Source organism: Phoca vitulina, unplaced genomic scaffold (genome assembly GCF_004348235.1).
Source record: "Phoca vitulina isolate PV1807 unplaced genomic scaffold, GSC_HSeal_1.0 scaffold71, whole genome shotgun sequence".
NCBI lineage: Eukaryota > Metazoa > Chordata > Mammalia > Carnivora > Phocidae > Phoca > Phoca vitulina.
In genome coordinates, this window is record NW_022589774.1 from 1,645,525 (window position 1) to 1,662,652 (window position 17,128).

The window sequence follows — 17,128 nt, forward strand, 5'->3', positions numbered from 1 at the left end:
GGTCTTAGGGTTGGCCAGGGACAACCGTGGGATTACATTTCCTTCACAAGTTATGTTCGAGAAGGACTGAAGCTGGATTTCCATACCCAAAGGCTTTGCTTCCTTCGATTGCATTGATGGGCCCATTTGATCAGTCAGCTAAGTTTAGCCAGAGAGGTGTCTTGGCTGGTTTTGGGGGAGGGGAGGGGCCGGGAAAGGGGTGCAGCAAATTGATTAGCAAACCAACTGGTAGCAGACTCAGGCACGGGGACCAGAGAGTAATTAGCTCGAAGGCACAAAAATCAATTGAGGGCCAATACCAGGAAGAATCAGTAATTAAGGAAGCAGAATAAGATTTGGAAATTAGCCTGAATTGTACCAAAGCAAATATAGGTTCAGCACCCAACCATCATGATAGGAGGCCACACTAACAAACCATCAAATGGTAAAGCAGGACCCATATAATAAAGCCTTGTGGAACCCCCCTGGTGTGCCAAACGTGTATTAGGAACACAAGAATAAGGCTGACAAAATTCCTTACCCTCAGGAGCTCACATTATCTGGGCAGACACAGAGGTGCCCACAACAAACTCTAATCCCACTGAACATGAGCCAGTGGAAGCAGCAGGCAAAGTCTGGAGAAGACAGAGATTCACTCTGCCTACCTGTGTGCTTTTATGAGTATGGGGTATTAGGTACATCTTCAAAGAAGAGGGACCTTGATGGATGAGCAGAATTTGATGGAGACAGGAGAGGCAATGCAGAAAGGGAATTCAGGTGGAGAGTAACACAAACTTTAACATAGAATTGTGAAAGTGCAAAGGATCTTAGGAAAAGTGAGTGTTGGGAGCCCCTGAGCTTAGAGTGAGGACCATCACAGGGCAGGAGATGGAACCAAATGAGACCTGATTATGAAAGGTCTTGGATACCATGATAAAGAGCACTGACTTTATTTTGTGGGCAAAGAAAAGTCATCAAAGGGTTTTAAGGAAAGGATCATATGATCAGATTTCTATTTTAGAGCCATCCCTCTTAAGGATGGTGGAAGATGGATTTGGTTAGAGGCTAGAGGATGGGAGACCAATTCTAAGCCTTCCTCAATAATCTCAGCAAGGGATGAGGATACAAGCAAAGGTAATAGCAGGATCATGTGGCAGCAGGAAGACTGGATTCAAGAGACAGAAGTGACTGGGTTCGGGTAGGCCGGTAAGAGTACAAAAGAGAAAAGTATTAAAAATGATGCGGAGGGGCGCCTGAGTGGCTCAGTTGGTTAAGCATCTGACTCTTGATTTTGGCGGGTCATGGTCTCATGGGTTGTGGGATCGAGCCCCATGTCGGGCTCTGTGCTCAGCATGGAGTCCGCTTGAGCTTCTCTCTCCCTCTCCCTCTGCCCCTCCCACCCCTGCTCACTCACTCTTTTTCTCTCTCAAATAAATAAATATTTTAAAAAATGATGCTGAGATTGAGCAATTCAGTGGACATAATATCATTGCTTGGGAAAGAGAACCAAAAGGATGTGTAGGCTTAGAGAAAATAGACATTTGCTGGAACATATTGAATCTGTGTTTCCCCCAATCAGTACATGGAGGATGCTAGAGATACCAGTTTGGGCTCCAGAGAGATTAGAGCAGAGACAAACTGCAGATTCATTGAGAGCAAGGACTATGGTGGTCCTTCTTACCATTGCATTATATCATCAGTCCCTAACAGCATAGATGCTCAGTCAATATTTGTTCAGTAAATGAACCATTGATAAATTAATGTTAGCACTGTCAGCTAGTGAGTGTGGTTGAATCCATCCGGTAACCATTGTAACAGGTCTATATTTTTAGAAATTAAACTTAAACATGCTAGCTACTGTTTATGTGTTTACTATTCCCCAGGCACTGTACCAAGCATTTTACATGCATTATCTCTTTTAATCCTGATATAACCCTATGAGATGTACTTTACAAACCAAAGAGTGGGATTTAGAAGATTTGAGAAAGCCAGCCAAAGTCAGCCCCCTTCTGCTCACCTCGGCCCCTGAGTAATCCCAGGCAGAGGGAATCTAGAGCAAATTTTCCTGCACACAGTGCTATTGGCATATTAGACGAGACCATTCTTTATTGGGTTGGGGGGCTATTCAGTGTGCACTGTAGGATGTTTAACAGCCTTCCTGCCTCTACCCACTAGATGCCAGTAGCTCCTACCCCCTCCCCAGTCACAACAATAAAAATGTCTCTAGATATTGCCAAATGTCTCCCGAGGGACAGAAGAGCCCCTGGTTGAGAATTACTGATCCAAGACGTCCCACAGAACTGACCCCAGAAATCAGCATCTTCCTTGCTGCTCCTCAAATACTCTGGAATAATAATAATTTTACAACACTCCTTCCATGGTTACCCATGAGGAGGCTTAGCGAACCTGATTCTCTTCTGTTGCAGTCCACTTTCGTCAAGGATGTTTCTGAAGGAGATCTGGATACCCATTTTGTAAAATGATCTCGTTTGGGGTGTTCACTTAGCCTTCTTCAGTTCTTTTAACTTTCTCTTTTGTTAAAGTCTAAAGAGATTTCTGGAGGAGTGACAAAATGTTGGTTCCCTGAAGGCAGGATGATCAATTATCCATTAAAAAATATGGATTGAATATCACCCTGGGATCTTTTCTCTAGGATTTCTTTGTGACTGCTTATTTATTAGGAAGGCTTCACAAGGATCCACTCTTCGTAAACATTGTCATCAAAAGTCTCTAACAGAAATCAAAGTCCAGTGGGCTGGGTGTCCGTTCTTTGTCTGAACCACCTAAACCACAGACCCCTCACCATGAGCCTTACTTTTCCCCAGGATCAAGCACGAAAACATCGTGACCCTAGAGGACATCTATGAGAGCACCACTCACTACTACCTGGTCATGCAGCTGTAAGTGGAAGGTGACCCGCTCCCTCCACAGATGCGTTGGGGACCTGGGAGGCCTAGAGGAGGCTGCTCGGTGATGATGGGAGTGTGGTGATTCAAAAGATAAGATCAAAAATTAGCTAAAGAGGCTGTCAAATGGCAAGAGTTCTCTCAGGCTAAGTATGCTTCTGGTCATGAACGTGTTCTGCATGGACCGGGGGGTAAATCTATTGAGAGGGTCCCTACTAGTACAGCCTCGCCAGTCATTAAAATATTGTCTACAAGTCAGCAAATAGCTGGGACTCCAACCCATCCATCTTCCCCTGCTGTCCCAGCCACTCCCCTCAGACTTTCTGGACCTTCCCACAACCCCACAGTTGAAGGGATAATGCCTGGCATGGCAGGGGACCTCCAGAACCCTTCTCTGGCACCATGGCTCGAGTCCATTTTGACCAGTCTGTCTGTGTCCACCAAACTGAATATTAAATGTCTTAATGCCGGGGCACCTGGGTGGCTCAGTCAGCTGAGCAGGCGACTCTTAATTTTGGCTCAGGTCATGATCTCAGAGTCCTGGGATCAGGGCCCCTCATCGGGCTCCATGCTCAGCAGGGAGTCTGTTTGAGGATTATCTCTCCCCCTCCCCCTGCTTGCTCATGCTCGCTCGCTCGCTCTCAAATAAATAAATCTTTAAAAAAGAAATAAAAATAAATGTCTTAATGCCACTCCAGGGTAAAATTACTGTGGGATTAGAAACCACAGGTACATAGATTTCAATTTGATATTTTAAAAAAAGACTCTCTCAAAAGAGATCCATCCAAAGTTAAAAACAAGCTGTGATCGTGTGTGCCCATCTGTGGGACAGAAATGGCACCTCACTAGAGAAGTCTCCACATCATTGTCACATATAAAAAGGAGTTCTGCCGGAGAGTGAATGCTGTAGGCGTTGGTCGGTGCTCCTGAGGGCTCAGCCTTGGACTCAGAGAAACTTCTATTTATAAAGTACACACACACACATACACACACCCCACTCTGCAATCTCTGTAGCTAGATGCAGTGTTTCGGACTGACAGGCTGATTCCTCAGATACTTGGATGAGCTAACTCAGGCCTAAGCAGCCTATTAACTCCTAGGCTCACCCGAGGCACAGTGTATAGAGGGAGCACGTGGTCAAGGGAGTGAGGTTGGGGCAGAGGGAGGCAGAACAGCACTAACAAAGGAGCAGGGACCATGTGGCACCTTAATGAGGCCAGTTCAACAGGATGAGCACGCATTTAGACAGCGAAGGGGAGGCAGGGAAGCAGGCAGATTTAGATGTCACTGAAGAGTTGCAAAGCCGACGAGAGTGCTAGCCCTAGGAGTCAGGAATTCCTAGTTGTGCAGAAAGACTATCTTTCTCATGGGCCTCTAGCTCCTGTGGCAGAGCCCAGAGCTTTAGGACAGAAACAAAAGGAGTAGGGTGGTGTACATTTTGAGTAGAGAAATTCTCCTTCCTCATTACCGCATGGTCCTATCACGTGTGCATGTTGGTATCCAGTGCCCTGGAACAGTGAGAAGAGGGCCAGGACTGTGATGGAATTGGAAGCCCTGGTTCATGGTTGATGTAGGCTGAAATGTTTACCCCAGAGAGGGCCGCAGCTGAGCATTTCACTGCCTTCACATACTGGAAGCGATTCATGTGAAAGGATTCTTGCTCTGCATGGCCCCAGTGGGTGGACGTGGTGTCTGCTGGTAGAAACTGCCAGGAGTGGGTTCCATCATAATATAGAGAAATATTGAGAAGGTGGCGAGAGATAAAGCAGTCTGTCTTAGGAGGTAGTGAGTGGTCTCCCTCTGAGGTGTCCCAGTATGGACTACAGAACTTCTTGGCAAATGCAGTGTAGATGGCATTCAAGAGATGGGGGACAGACTGTATCTTAAAGCCCCTGAATCCTAAGATACCATACCACTGGAGTCTCCAAACATCGTTACAGCTCCACCCATGATCCCGGCTTCAGGTAGCCCAGCTTTCCACAATGAGGAAAGAAATCCTGACGCAGGCACAATTGGTCTCATTCATACACCTTCTCTCTGCTGCCTTGCCCTGATTTCAGTTTCACCTCTCCTTTTCATCATTACTCTCTGGGTCCTAGGCCAGGAAAGCAGGCAGCTAAGAATGTGCCCACTAAGGGATTATTAGCTTCTTGCTTGACTCTAACTGGGAGCATTTCGCATTGTAAGGAAAGGTCCAGGGAGAGGGCAATGGTTGGCCCAAAGAAATGACTCCCTTGTGATATCATTCCAGCACCCAAAGGAGGTATTCTCAGACTGAAGTAGACCTCCCTGCCCAGGCCATGGGCACCTGCCTGTTCCGCCACAGCTATGTCTTCATGGCTACAGAACAAACACACTTATGTACCTTTGACCTGAAATAAGACCTGGATTCCTGCGCTTGCCCCTATGCCCACAGTGTTTCTGGCGGGGAACTCTTTGACCGGATCCTGGAGCGGGGTGTCTACACAGAGAAGGATGCCAGCCTGGTGATCCAGCAGGTCTTGTCAGCAGTGAAATACCTCCATGAGAATGGCATCGTCCACAGAGACTTAAAGGTGCCAAAGTGGGAGCCCTCAGTGGGAAACAGAGAATGACCCTTTAGGAAGCTGCCTGGGTCATGGGCAGCCTAAGCCGTGTAAAATAAAGGGGGTTGGACGAATAGACTCCTAAGGTCCCTTCTGCCCTCATTCCTTAAACAAAACCTAAATGACTGAACAATCATCGCTAATTTTCATCTCAGCCCTTTCCTGAACTTTTCACTAGGCCTCACCCTATTAGGATACCAAGGTAATCCACATGTTTCTTTAACCTAGCTAGCCACAGTCAAAATCGAATGTAAGAAATACTAACTTGGGGGTCAACATTGCATCAGGCATGTACTAGACTTGAGAGAGATCAGAGACAATGAACCATGCTTTGGTTCCCTCAAAAAACAAACAGTCTTAGGGTAGTTGGGGATGTGGGGAGGGTGGGAGTAGTACCTTCATGGCTATAAAGCTGAGCAACATGAGGGCCATAAGCAAAATACAGAGCGCTCCAATATGGACTGGGGGGCGGCAGGTAGGAGGAAGGAGGGAAGAATTAGGGGAGATGAGTCTGACCTTGAAGTCAGGAGCCCAGAGCGCAGCTTCCTAAGAAATTATATATCGGGAGGAAAAGAAATATGTATTTCAGATGATTATATCGTACACTGCATGATATTGCTCTTCTCCCATAGCCTGAAAACCTGCTGTACCTAACCCCTGAAGAGAATTCTAAGATCATGATCACAGACTTTGGTCTGTCCAAGATGGAACAAAGTGGAGTCATGTCCACTGCCTGTGGGACCCCAGGCTACGTGGGTGAGTCTGGGAGGAGGAGGAAGGTTGACCAGTTGGCTGTGTTCAACCTCATGGATATTACTTAATGGAGAGGGGTGGTTATGGGGAGACAGGGTTCAACTTCAGTGGCAATACAAGTAGAGCATTCACTATGAGGTTTAGGGTAGATCCATGTATCTCTGGAACTACCCCTCCTGCTCCCAAACCCTACATCTTTAGAGACAGCCTACCCCTGAGCCATTCCCACAGCCCCTGCCTATACTTGGCCCTCATTTTTGCAGACAGACTTCCTGCCTTTGTCTTTCTGGCTAGACGAGGGGCAGAAACAAGATCATAAAACCAGAGATGGTTAGATTGCCAAGGGGTTGACACTAGGCGCCCCTTTTCCTTTCTCCCACTTCCAGAGGAGACCTCAATGCCCCAGTTGTTGGTATCCTGGAGGCCTAGTGTTGAGTTTGAAGCTGAGGAATCCAAGCATGCCCCCCCAAATATATTCCCAAAGAAACACCCTAGGAAACTGGTAGAGGTGGGGCCTCCTGCCTAAACAGGAGGCTTTCAAGTCCCCCCAAAAAGTAAGAGCAGGCAAGTTACCAGGTGAAAGCATTCCTGAGATCCATGGAGAGAAAGCCAATACTCAGAGCATCCCCTCCTGCCCCTTCCCTCTTAGTCACTCATCACCTGGTTGAGGATGGGACACGGGAAGGAGACCTCTAACTTAATAGAGGAAGTATCTGCTCTCACCCTCAAAGAGAGGTCAGTCAGTAGGTATTGAGTCCCACCGAGTACAAAGCCCTGGTATCTGGGATAAATACAGAAGGTAACTCTCTACTGCTCCCAGTCAGAGGAAATACATGGCTCATTTTCTCATGGAGCTCTCGATCTGATACAGCAGAAGGTACCTGAGGTGGATGGGACAGTTATCACTTGCCTCTAAGAGTTCCTCATTTAATGTGGAAGACTCTGTCTCTTCCCTCAGGGAGATCCCAGTCTAGTGGGAGAGAGACCACCCCTATTTCATGTATGTCCCCGTCTGAACAGAGACACACAGCCCCGGCCCTGGGATACCCTATCTTAATGGGGAAATGTAGACCTGCCTTCAGAGAGTACTCAGTCTGATGGGGGAGATGTAGCCCTGGAGATCCCCGATCTGATGTAAGAGTCATAGGCCCTGTCATGGGGACCTTCCAGGCTGATGGAGGAAGATTCAGTCTGATGGGAGAGCCATAGTCCCTGCCCTAGGAAAGTTTTCCTTCTTACAGAAACACTACCATCCCAGGGGCTTTCCTAGTCCACTTCGCTAAGCCTCTTCCTGACCTTTGACCCTCACCCCCTCAGCCCTCTCTTCTGGTCCCAGCCCTGACTCTACCTTTGGTTTGCTCCAGCTCCGGAAGTATTGGCCCAGAAACCCTACAGCAAGGCTGTGGATTGCTGGTCCATTGGCGTCATCACTTACATATTGTGAGTAGAAGCTGGCATTGGCTCAGTTCCTGGGAAATCTCAGAACCTGCTCATCGTTTTTCTCCCCTCCCCTATCTTAGCTCTTTGAGCAACATCCACCTTCAGAGCATGTGCATGTACACATGTGCACGTGCATACGCACACACACACACACACGCACACACACACTTACCATGCACACAGCTCCAGAGGTTTCTGTCCTGGTCTCCACCAGATTATTAAGACAGAGCTCAGTGTGAACCCACTGTTCAACCATATGGTACTCTCTCTTCCTGCACCCCCACCCCCATTTACTCTCTATAACTGTTGAGTCCTGCTCTATGGAACGAGCCGTGAAGAAAGGAGAGGACAAGCCAGGCTTGGAAGCCAAGTGGGCACAATGTTCACATCTCAGATTTCTCTCCTGGCAAGTCCACCCAAGGCCAAATGATGGCCTGAATGAACCTGGTCACAGCTCCTGTCCACATATTCTTGGCCTCTCCTTTCCAAACCTACTCATCACTCCTTCCCCACCAGCCCTCCTCACCTGTTGCAGACTCTGCTCTTAGGAAAATAACGTATTTATCCCTTAGTAAGGACTTAGTTCTTTATTTACTAAGCTTATGTTGAATAACTACTCTCATTCATTCATGTACTCAACAAATATTTATTGACAGTCTATTCTGTGCTAATCACTGGTTTAGGTACTAAAAAATAAAGAACAAAATAGCCTAAAAAATTCCTTTCAAAACGTACATTCAAGCAGACATTCTATCATCTCTCTTAAAGATATTTGTATGCATCCTCTAAGTGTCAGGGGTATAGGAGAGGCAGTGAGGGTTTGGAGGGAGTAACTTACAAAGGGGCCTTCCAGAGCTGCATGTTCCCAGCTTTGGCTCCTGCACAAACACTTGATGGGGCCTGCATCATTCCAGAATCGGGCAGATCCGTGTCCTGTTCCTACTGCTGGTTGGGGGCCCTATTTCCTGCTGTGTCTGCAGTGGAGGCTGGGCAGAGGGAGACTGGGGTTGTTTAGCAGCATAACTCCTTCCTGTTTCACTGCAGGTTGTGTGGGTATCCCCCTTTCTACGAAGAAACAGAGTCTAAGCTTTTCGAGAAGATCAAGGAGGGCTACTATGAATTTGAGTCTCCATTCTGGGATGACATTTCTGAGTCAGGTAAGGCTAGCAGGTGCGAAGGACAAGATAACAGGCTCAAGGCTGCCAAGAGAAAAGAGCTTAACAACGGATGACAGTCCTGGCTCTTGAAAGTCCCCGGGGAATCTTACAGAACAGGCTGCCAAGGAAAGTGGGGAAATCTTCATCTGGCTCAAAGGTCAAATAAATTATTCGCATCTAAGGTTCATGCTTTTGTTTTCCTGGAGACAGAACCACAGCATGCCGCGGGGTGGGGGTGGGGGGGGGAAGCGGGGAGGTAGTTTAGATGAGGGGCCAGGAGGGCAGAGCCCGCACAAGGGAGTGTTCCAGGCACGAGTGGCAAAACCAAGGCCAAGTTTTGCCTTTATTGTATATCCAGACTGAGAGCATGCGACGTCTGTGTGTGAGAGAGAGAGAAGGCCGTCGTCGTCGGGCCCATTAAGTGGGGATCAGAGGTGGGCCGGGGCGGCACTCACGCGGACCCACGGGTGGCTGTCGGCCCCGACTGGTGCACACGCGCACACCCGCGGCGTGCAGGCGCACTGGGGCCTCGGGATAAGAGCTGTATCTGCAGTGCTGTGTGGGTGAGGCCACGCAGAGCCTCTCTTCGGTGGTTTATGGTGGGTTGTTGTTAGGTGGTTTGGATTTTTTTTTTTTTTTTCTCTTTTAAGACTCTTAAAATTGCCTCTTTGGAAGATTAGCTAAAGATGCATTCACTGCCACCCACCAGCCCGGAAGTGAATTTCCAGCAGTCCTGAAATCTGGTCCTTAGTTGTGTCTTTGATTGCTCCCCTTAGCCAAGGATTTTATTTGCCACCTGCTGGAGAAGGACCCGAATGAACGGTACACCTGTGAGAAGGCCTTGAGGCACCCCTGGTGAGTGAGGACGGGGTGGGCTCTGGACCCTAGCCTTGTGGTTCCCCAGATACCACAACGACTCATTCACGTGGTGTTTCCCCAGAGTCTGCTTGCCCTGAGCTCTTTACTCTTGCAGCACGCAAGGAGCACAGACGTGTTTATCAGGTCCCGCTAGAGATGCAAACAGCATTGAATGAAGTGGGTTCTGACCCACGAGTGGCCGCTGTGTCTCCTAGTCAAGGGCAGGAGACAGACTCAGCCAGGCCCTGTCATCAGTACTAGGGTGCAATACTCAGTACTAGCTACTCAAGAAGCACCCAGGAATGGGCAGCTCTGCCCTGTCCTTAAGAGCATCATTTCACTGTGGGGTCAAAACCTGTTCTAAGTGAGGTGATTTGTGAAGAATCACAAAGCAACCAATCAGTAAAGTGAGTAAATAAATCTTACAACACTTTTTACATGCTGTACGCCTGTTCAAGATTCACAACAGCTCCCTACCTCCTACCACAGCAAGCCTAGCTTCCTCCGCCTTTTCAGGTCTTCCCTAATCTGGCCTGACCCTTTACCTCCACCTTGATTTCCCCAAATTCCCAACATGCCTCCTCTGTTCCAGGAAGGCCTCAAAGCTGTATTTCTCTTCCTGCCCTCCCCTGCTCCCTATCCCAAGCTCTTTCCAGCCTATACCTTGGGTCACACCATTTTCACCACCTAGAATGTCTTGCCTCTTGCCTTGTATGTAGCATCCCTCGGGATCCAGAGCAGTTTCTGCCCTGCCCTGAAGCCCTGGGTCCTGCAAGCCAGGTATACCTCCTTACCTCTCGTTAGCAATTACACATGAGCTTACCATGAATTACTCAAGTCCATGGCATGGAACAAGGCTCCACGGCTACACTGGAAAGCCCCAGGGATGAGGGTCCCATCCGTTACTTCTCTGTGTCCCTAGTACCTCGAAAGTACTGTGCCCCGTATGGCAAGTATCTGAGGAACACACAGAGATGGATGACCAGCAAGAGGGCAGCCTGTGTCGGGTGGCCTCACTGAGGAAGGCTTCCAGGAGGAAGCACGTTCTGAGGAATGTTTTGAGCTAAAGGATAGTGACAACCCAAGCACCCTCTGACACAGGGGCTGGAAAGCTTATTCTAGAAGAAGCCACAAAATAAGTATCTTAGGCTTAGCTGGCCATACTGTCTATAGGGCAGCTACTCAGTCTGCCCTAGCAGCATGAAGCAGCCACAGGTCATACCTGAATCAATGGGCGTGTCCGTATCCCAGGGAGACCCGGTTACAAAAACAGGCAATGGGTAGATTTGGCCCATAGGTCACAGTTTGCCATCCTTCCATAAAGCAAGACTATGGTTTTGCCGAAGCATGGGCCCCGTAATGACCTGCCCAGGGGGACAGAGGAGCCCTGGTTCCAGCCCGTTCCTGCCGTGGGCCACCCTTCTTCTGAGGCGCTCCATTCAGCTAACCTGGACCTGCATGCACAGCCCCCCTGCCCAACCCCGGGCTGAGTTCCCACAGCCCCCCATGAGCCAGGTGTCCCTTCTACACCCACAGGATTGATGGAAACACAGCCCTCCACAGGGACATCTACCCGTCAGTCAGTCTCCAGATCCAGAAGAACTTTGCCAAGAGCAAGTGGAGGGTAAGTTGCCCTTTGCAGGGGGTAGGCAGGCTGTTCCAGGCCCCTGGAGGCTGAGCTGGGGCAGGGCTGGCGTAGGGGCTTTCCCCGGGGCTTCCCGGCTCACACTGGACCTCCCTGGACCCTCTCTGAAGTGAGACGTGGGCACATCAGTTTCAAGAGGCCGAGGCTGCGGGGCAAAGGGAAAGCTTGAGCCCCGTGGCCTTCCGAGAATGGAGAGGGTCAGAGGCTGGTGTGGTGTGTTCCCAGCAAGCCTTCAACGCGGCCGCTGTGGTCCACCACATGAGGAAGCTGCACATGAACCTGCACAGCCCTGGCCTCCGTCCGGAGGTGGAGAACAGGCCACCCAGCACTCCAGCCTCAGAAGCCTCGAGACCCAGCCCCTCTGAGATCACCATCACCGAGGCCCCGGCCCTGGACCAGAGCGCGGCCCTTCCCGCCCTGGCGCGGCTCCCCTGCCGGCCCCCCGGGGGCAGGTCCCTCAACTGCCTGGTCAATGGCTCGCTCCGCATCAGCAGCAGCCTGGTGCCCATGCAGCAGGGGCCCCTGGCCGCCGGGCCCTGCAGCTGCTGTTCCAGCTGCCTGAGCATCGGGAGCAAAGGGAAGTCCTCCTACTGCTCCGAGCCCACGCTCCTCAAAAAAGCCAACAAAAAACAGTACGTATCTTCAGCCAGACACAGAGGCCTCACCCTGCTCAGGCAACGGGGCTGAAAGAAAGTGGCCAAAGGGAGCCGGCCCTGCAGGGTGGGAAGAGCTCTGGGTCAAGGGGCCAAGGGAAATGGCTCCAGTCCTGTCCCCGTCCCTAGCTGTGTGGCTACCAGCCGGTCAGTCGATGTCTCTGTTTCTGGCTTGCTCATCTGTGAGATCACAGCCACCTGCTCAGCCTACCGCACCAAGCTACTTAAAAGTTTAGTGAAGCAACGGGAGTTATAAATGCCTGCAGAAAACCGAGTACATGTCACGGGTGGGGGGCACTAGATTTCTGGAGTTTCCAGAACCATTGTATTTTGGGGGGGAAAAGTGGGGCTTCGTTGTCATCTTCGTCCTTTCTGCAAGGGCTTGTACTTTTGGAACCTGACAGAGGGGAGGCCGAGTGGAGGCCACAGGCACGGAGAGCACCCCCCCCAGCTCTTCTCCCTTCCCCAAACACTTCACAGCCCCCCTCCTCATTTGCTTTCCAGGAACTACAAATCAGAGGTCATGGTGCCAGTTAAAGCGGGTGGCGGTTCCCACTGCCGGGCGGGGCAGACTGGAGTCTGTCTCATTATGTGATCCCTGGAGCCCCACGCCTGTGTCAATTTCCAGGTGAGGCGACAGAGGTGGGAGGGCCAGGGCAGGGGGCTGTCCCAGAAGGCCAGCCCCATCACAGAGCTGAATGAACGGGGCTGAGGGGCGCCGGGAGCCACAGGCCCACCCCCACCCTGAACCCCTTCCCTCTGCAGGAGAGACGTGCAACTCTTCTCTGCCTTCCCAACCTGGCGTCCACCCTGCAGCGGGAGGAAGGCGGAGCGGGCGGAGCAGGGCCTGGCAGTTTACAGTGAGAAGCCCTGGGCTGCTGCTGCCTGGGGCAGACCCTCCCAGAAGGCCCAGGAGCGAGCCCCCAAGGCGCGGAGGCCTCGTTGAAGCTGTGGGCAAGAGGAGCGGCGTCCACCCGCTTCCAGGTCTCCCTGACCTGCCTGCTCTGTGCCCCCACACCCCACGTGCCGTGGCTCTGTGCAGTGAACTAGGTAGCTCTCACCCGGGTCTGTGTCGTTTGTGATGAAAAGCTTCCTGGGCTGGCCTGGCTGTGTCACCTTCTCCGAGCAAAGCCATATGGAGCATCGACCCAGACTCCCGCTCAGCACACGCTCCTGCCTCGAGGCCTTCGTGCCCGTGGCCAGAATGGGCTCATTAATGTAGTCGCCTGCCCATCTGCATGAATGACAGGCGGCTCCGTGGTCTGCCTGTGAGCTCTCAAGTTCCAATCCTTGACTCCATGATTAGCTCCAGCTGGCCCAGCACACCTCCCTCGCTGCCCCAGGCCAAAAGCAATACCACAGCCTTCCAGATGAAAAAGAAAGAAATCAAGGAGGAACTGTAAGGAATTCTTATCCCGGCCAGATGCCTCACCCACACCCAATTAAGTAAAAATTGGAAGTTGACTGTTTTCATTTCAGCTGGTAATTCTCATCCTGCTTCTGCTCTTCTTTCTCTCCCTGAAAATCAGGGGCATTATTCTTGTCCCTCCCTCGTTTTCTTGTACCCCCGCCCCCTCCAGCTTCACGTTTGGTGTTGTGCTCAATAAAATGGACATATTTTTCTCTAGGAGGCTTCCTTTCGTTCTTCCTAAAGTCAGACGTGGCCCTGGGACTTCTGAGCCTGTGTGGAATGGAAAGTGTGCTGGGGCCTTGGGGTCAGGAGGAACCTGGCAGGGTGGTGGCTGACACAGACTGAGAGCATAGCGTGTGCCAGGTGCTAAGTGACACGAGTTACATCTGTTGACTCGTTTACTCCTCACAAGTCCCGGGGTGGGCTCTGTGGGAGCCCAAGCAGTCAGGCTCCAGCATCCATTCTCCTAACGACTACATTAGATGATCTAGAGGATCGTGAGTTTGAAGCCCTGCCCTCTGCCCTCTGCCCTCTGCCCTGCCACATCTGTGACCTTCGGGGAGTAACACAGCCTTCTGTGCCTTGGCTTCCTCACTTGTCAAATGGGAACAGCAGTACCACGTGCATCATGAGATAACGCAGATGATGTATCCAGCACAGCGCTCAATAATGAACATGCTTAATAATGATCAAGAAAATGTAGATAAAATGCCTAGCACGGGGCGCCTGGGTGGCTCAGTCGTTAAGCGTCTGCCTTCAGCTCAGGTCATGATCCTGGGGTCCTGGGATCGAGTCCCATGAGGGGCTCTCTGCTCAGCAGGGAGTCTGCTTCTCCCTCTCGCTCTGCCCCTCCACCTGCTTGTGCTTTATTTCTCTGTCTCTGTCTCTCTCTCTCAAATAAATAAATAAAACCTTTAAAAAAAATTTTTTTAATTTTAAAAATGCTTAGCACATTGCACAGGCCATGGTTAGCACACAGATATTCACACCATTTCCATATCTGCCGCACACACAAATGCATATCCATTTGCAACTTCTCCTTGAGATCCCAAGAGACACAGAGTCCGCCTCTGGAGCTGTGGGAATTTGGACGCCATACTTCCCTTCTCTGGATTTCTATTTCCTCATCTGTGAATGAGCAACTGGATCACTGCTCAAAGACGGAAATCATCTGGTCTCTTAAGGATGGGATCCTTTGGGTCCTGGGGCAAAGGGATCCAGTCCCCCTAAGTTTGGTTGACGAGCAAGCTGTACTGAGCCAAGTGGGGCAGCCTATGCTTCATATACCTCCAGGCCTTGGGCTTGAGCAGAGGAGCACCCAGGAACCCCAGGTGGGAGACAGGAACAAGTGACAAAGGTGTACTTAATGGGGAGATGGATCATTTTCTCTCTTTCAACCTTCAGACTTCTTTCCAAAGATTTTTATTGGGCTTTTCATTTGTACATCATGTTTCTGTTAAGTTTTGGTGTTCCTCCAGGATTCAGCCTCCATGGAAGATGAAGGGCAAGGACGCTGGCCGGCCAAGTGCACCTCCACTTGAGAGCTCCTCGTCACAAGGACACGGCCCGCCTCCACCCTCTCTGTCTCTCCGATGTAATTTCCCATCAGCTCCGGCTCAGCTGCAGCCCAGAATAATCTTAACAGCTGCACGCCAGGGGCTGTCCGGGCTGTGCTTTAGGCTGTGTGAGTCTCCCGGAGCCGGAAGGCAGCCCAGCCCAGCCTGTCCTCCAAAAGTAAAGAGGGCAGATGAGCGGGGCTGGGGGCTGCAGGCTGGCGCATCACTTACAGGTGGCATAGTAGAGCACACGCCCGTTGATGTGGTCGCGGATCTGCTCCACGTGCTTCTCCAGCCCCGTCAGGTCTGCCGAGCGCAGCCTGATGGCCTGGCTCCCCCGCAGCAGCTCCGACTCCATGTCTGAGGGCAGACGGCACAGCAAGGGGAGGAGGAGGAGCTGGTGAGATACCCAAAGACTCCCCAGCCTTCCTTCTCCTCCCACCACCTGGAGGCAGCACCTGCAGGAGAAATCACCTGGCGGGGGGAGGGCTGGACACTGGGGCAGTTCTCTCCAGCCTCACGGCTCTCCACCCCTACCCCACTCTTAGAGAAGCCAGACCTAGGAAGCCCCTACCCTCCTCCTCTGCTCTAGGCTCTCTCAGTTGTCCCAGACTGATGAGGGAAACCACCGGCATCAAGCTTAGCAACCTACGGGACACCTGGGTGACTCAGTGGGTTAAGCGGCGTCCTTTGGCTCAGGTCACGATCCCGGCGTCCCGGGATTGAGCCCCACATCAGGCTCCCTGCTCAGTGAGGAGTCTGCTTCTCCCTCTGCTCTTCACCCGGCTCTCGTACTCCCACCCCTCTCTCAAGTAAATAAATAAAATCTTTAAAAAAAAAAAAAAGATTACCAACCTACGACTACCGGACTCAGCTGCCCTCCCACCGATGATCCTCAAGTGGGCACCATGGCCAGAGAGCCGGCTGGGGGACTAGACTTGCTCCGCACTTTCCCTTCCCCAGTTACCACTTCAGATAAATTTAGTCCCCCCGCTCTGATCCAGTCCGTATGCCACCACGAGATTACGCGCGGAGAATGTGGAGGACTCCAAAGTGACCTAGTCCAGCCTGTCCCTCCTGTCACCCTAGGCGAGAGGCGTCTCTACCACACTCACGAGAGCTGCCACCCAGCCTCAGCCTGAACCCTTCTAGGAACAGGGAGGGAGCGCGCTGCCTCACAAGGCTTCAGCTTTAGGCGGCTCTAGCTGTTAAAAGTCTTCTCATGATGCCAGAATCTGACCACTTCTGCTTCCACCCAGTTGTCTCAGGTCCGTCTCCTAGGGCTGTGGGAATATATTTGCTCTGTCTCCCACATGGAAGTCTTTCAAATGTCTGAGGCCACACGTTCTCGGATTAAATCTCCCTAGTTCCTTCACCCATTCTTCACCTTCACCTGCTGTAATTATCGGGCCTCCTCTACCTCCCAACCCTGGCCGCCCTCCCTGCAATAGGTGCAGGCTTGTCAGTCTCCCTTCTGAGGAGGGAGTAGCCACCCCTGAATACCATCCGCCAGGTGAGATCCCACCCGCAGAGGGTAACAGCAGTGTCACTGGCCTGACATTCAGCCACTGGGCACCCATATGGACCTGCGGGCTGACCAAATATTGAAACTTTAGCAGCTGCTGTTGTGTTCCCTGGTCCCCATCCCCAGGAACCCCATGCATGATCTTCCCCAAAATCCTGCAATGAAAGGTAAATTCCTGCAGACAGGTAAATGCCTGTTCCATTGCTACAGCCTGAACCTTTTCTGGCTCGCAAATGTGTGACACACCAGTTACTAAAGATTTTTGATATCCCTGAACCATTACTCCTCTTACTTTGCATGCTTTGTATTTATTCGCTCTTTTGGCTGTAGCAAGACCCTGCTAATTTCCATGGAGCTTACATCACTCAAAACCCTTGGGTTTTTTTTGGTGACCAACAATTCATATGTGCTTATCACTCACCAGTTATGAAACGTTTTATCATTTTAGCAGTTATAAAGTGTTTTCAGGTACATTAGCCTCTGAGAAGCCAGGCCTCACCCGAGCTGTACTTGTGAGTTTAGGCCCAAATAAGCCCAGAGTGGAAGATAATACTTCTCTTTAATTTTACCCTGTTGGTTTCAGCCCATCCTTTTAGCCTTCTGAGATGGTCTTAGAGTAACTGGTTCTGTTACCTAGAGTATTAACAACCTGTTGTCCAC

The 17,128-nt window shown here is 50.9% G+C and overlaps 2 protein-coding genes across 3 annotated transcripts in view; one reads left to right on the plus strand and one right to left on the minus strand.

Annotated features, from left to right (window-relative positions):
- Positions 1-13,794, plus strand: part of CAMK1G (calcium/calmodulin dependent protein kinase IG) — a 29,465-nt gene extending 15,671 nt beyond the window's left edge. Inside the window, exons 4-13 of one of the 2 annotated variants that reach the window (XM_032393135.1) lie at positions 2,805-2,879; positions 5,302-5,440; positions 6,103-6,226; positions 7,588-7,663; positions 8,708-8,820; positions 9,597-9,675; positions 11,215-11,302; positions 11,549-11,955; positions 12,481-12,604; positions 12,742-13,792. In XM_032393135.1, the coding sequence (XP_032249026.1) occupies positions 2,805-2,879; positions 5,302-5,440; positions 6,103-6,226; positions 7,588-7,663; positions 8,708-8,820; positions 9,597-9,675; positions 11,215-11,302; positions 11,549-11,955; positions 12,481-12,571 (1,192 nt within the window). In that variant the 3' untranslated portion in view covers positions 12,572-12,604; positions 12,742-13,792. Of the gene's footprint in view, positions 1-2,804; positions 2,880-5,301; positions 5,441-6,102; positions 6,227-7,587; positions 7,664-8,707; positions 8,821-9,596; positions 9,676-11,214; positions 11,303-11,548; positions 11,956-12,480; positions 12,605-12,741 lie in introns of both variants that reach the window. The other variant, XM_032393136.1, reaches the window with a different exon arrangement.
- A 542-nt stretch (positions 13,795-14,336) lies between these two features.
- LAMB3 (laminin subunit beta 3) overlaps positions 14,337-17,128 on the minus strand; it is a 57,854-nt gene continuing 55,062 nt past the window's right edge. Inside the window, exon 27 of the mRNA XM_032393078.1 lies at positions 14,337-15,303. Within this exon, the coding sequence (XP_032248969.1) occupies positions 15,167-15,303 (137 nt within the window). The 3' untranslated portion in view covers positions 14,337-15,166. The remainder of the gene's footprint in view (positions 15,304-17,128) is intronic.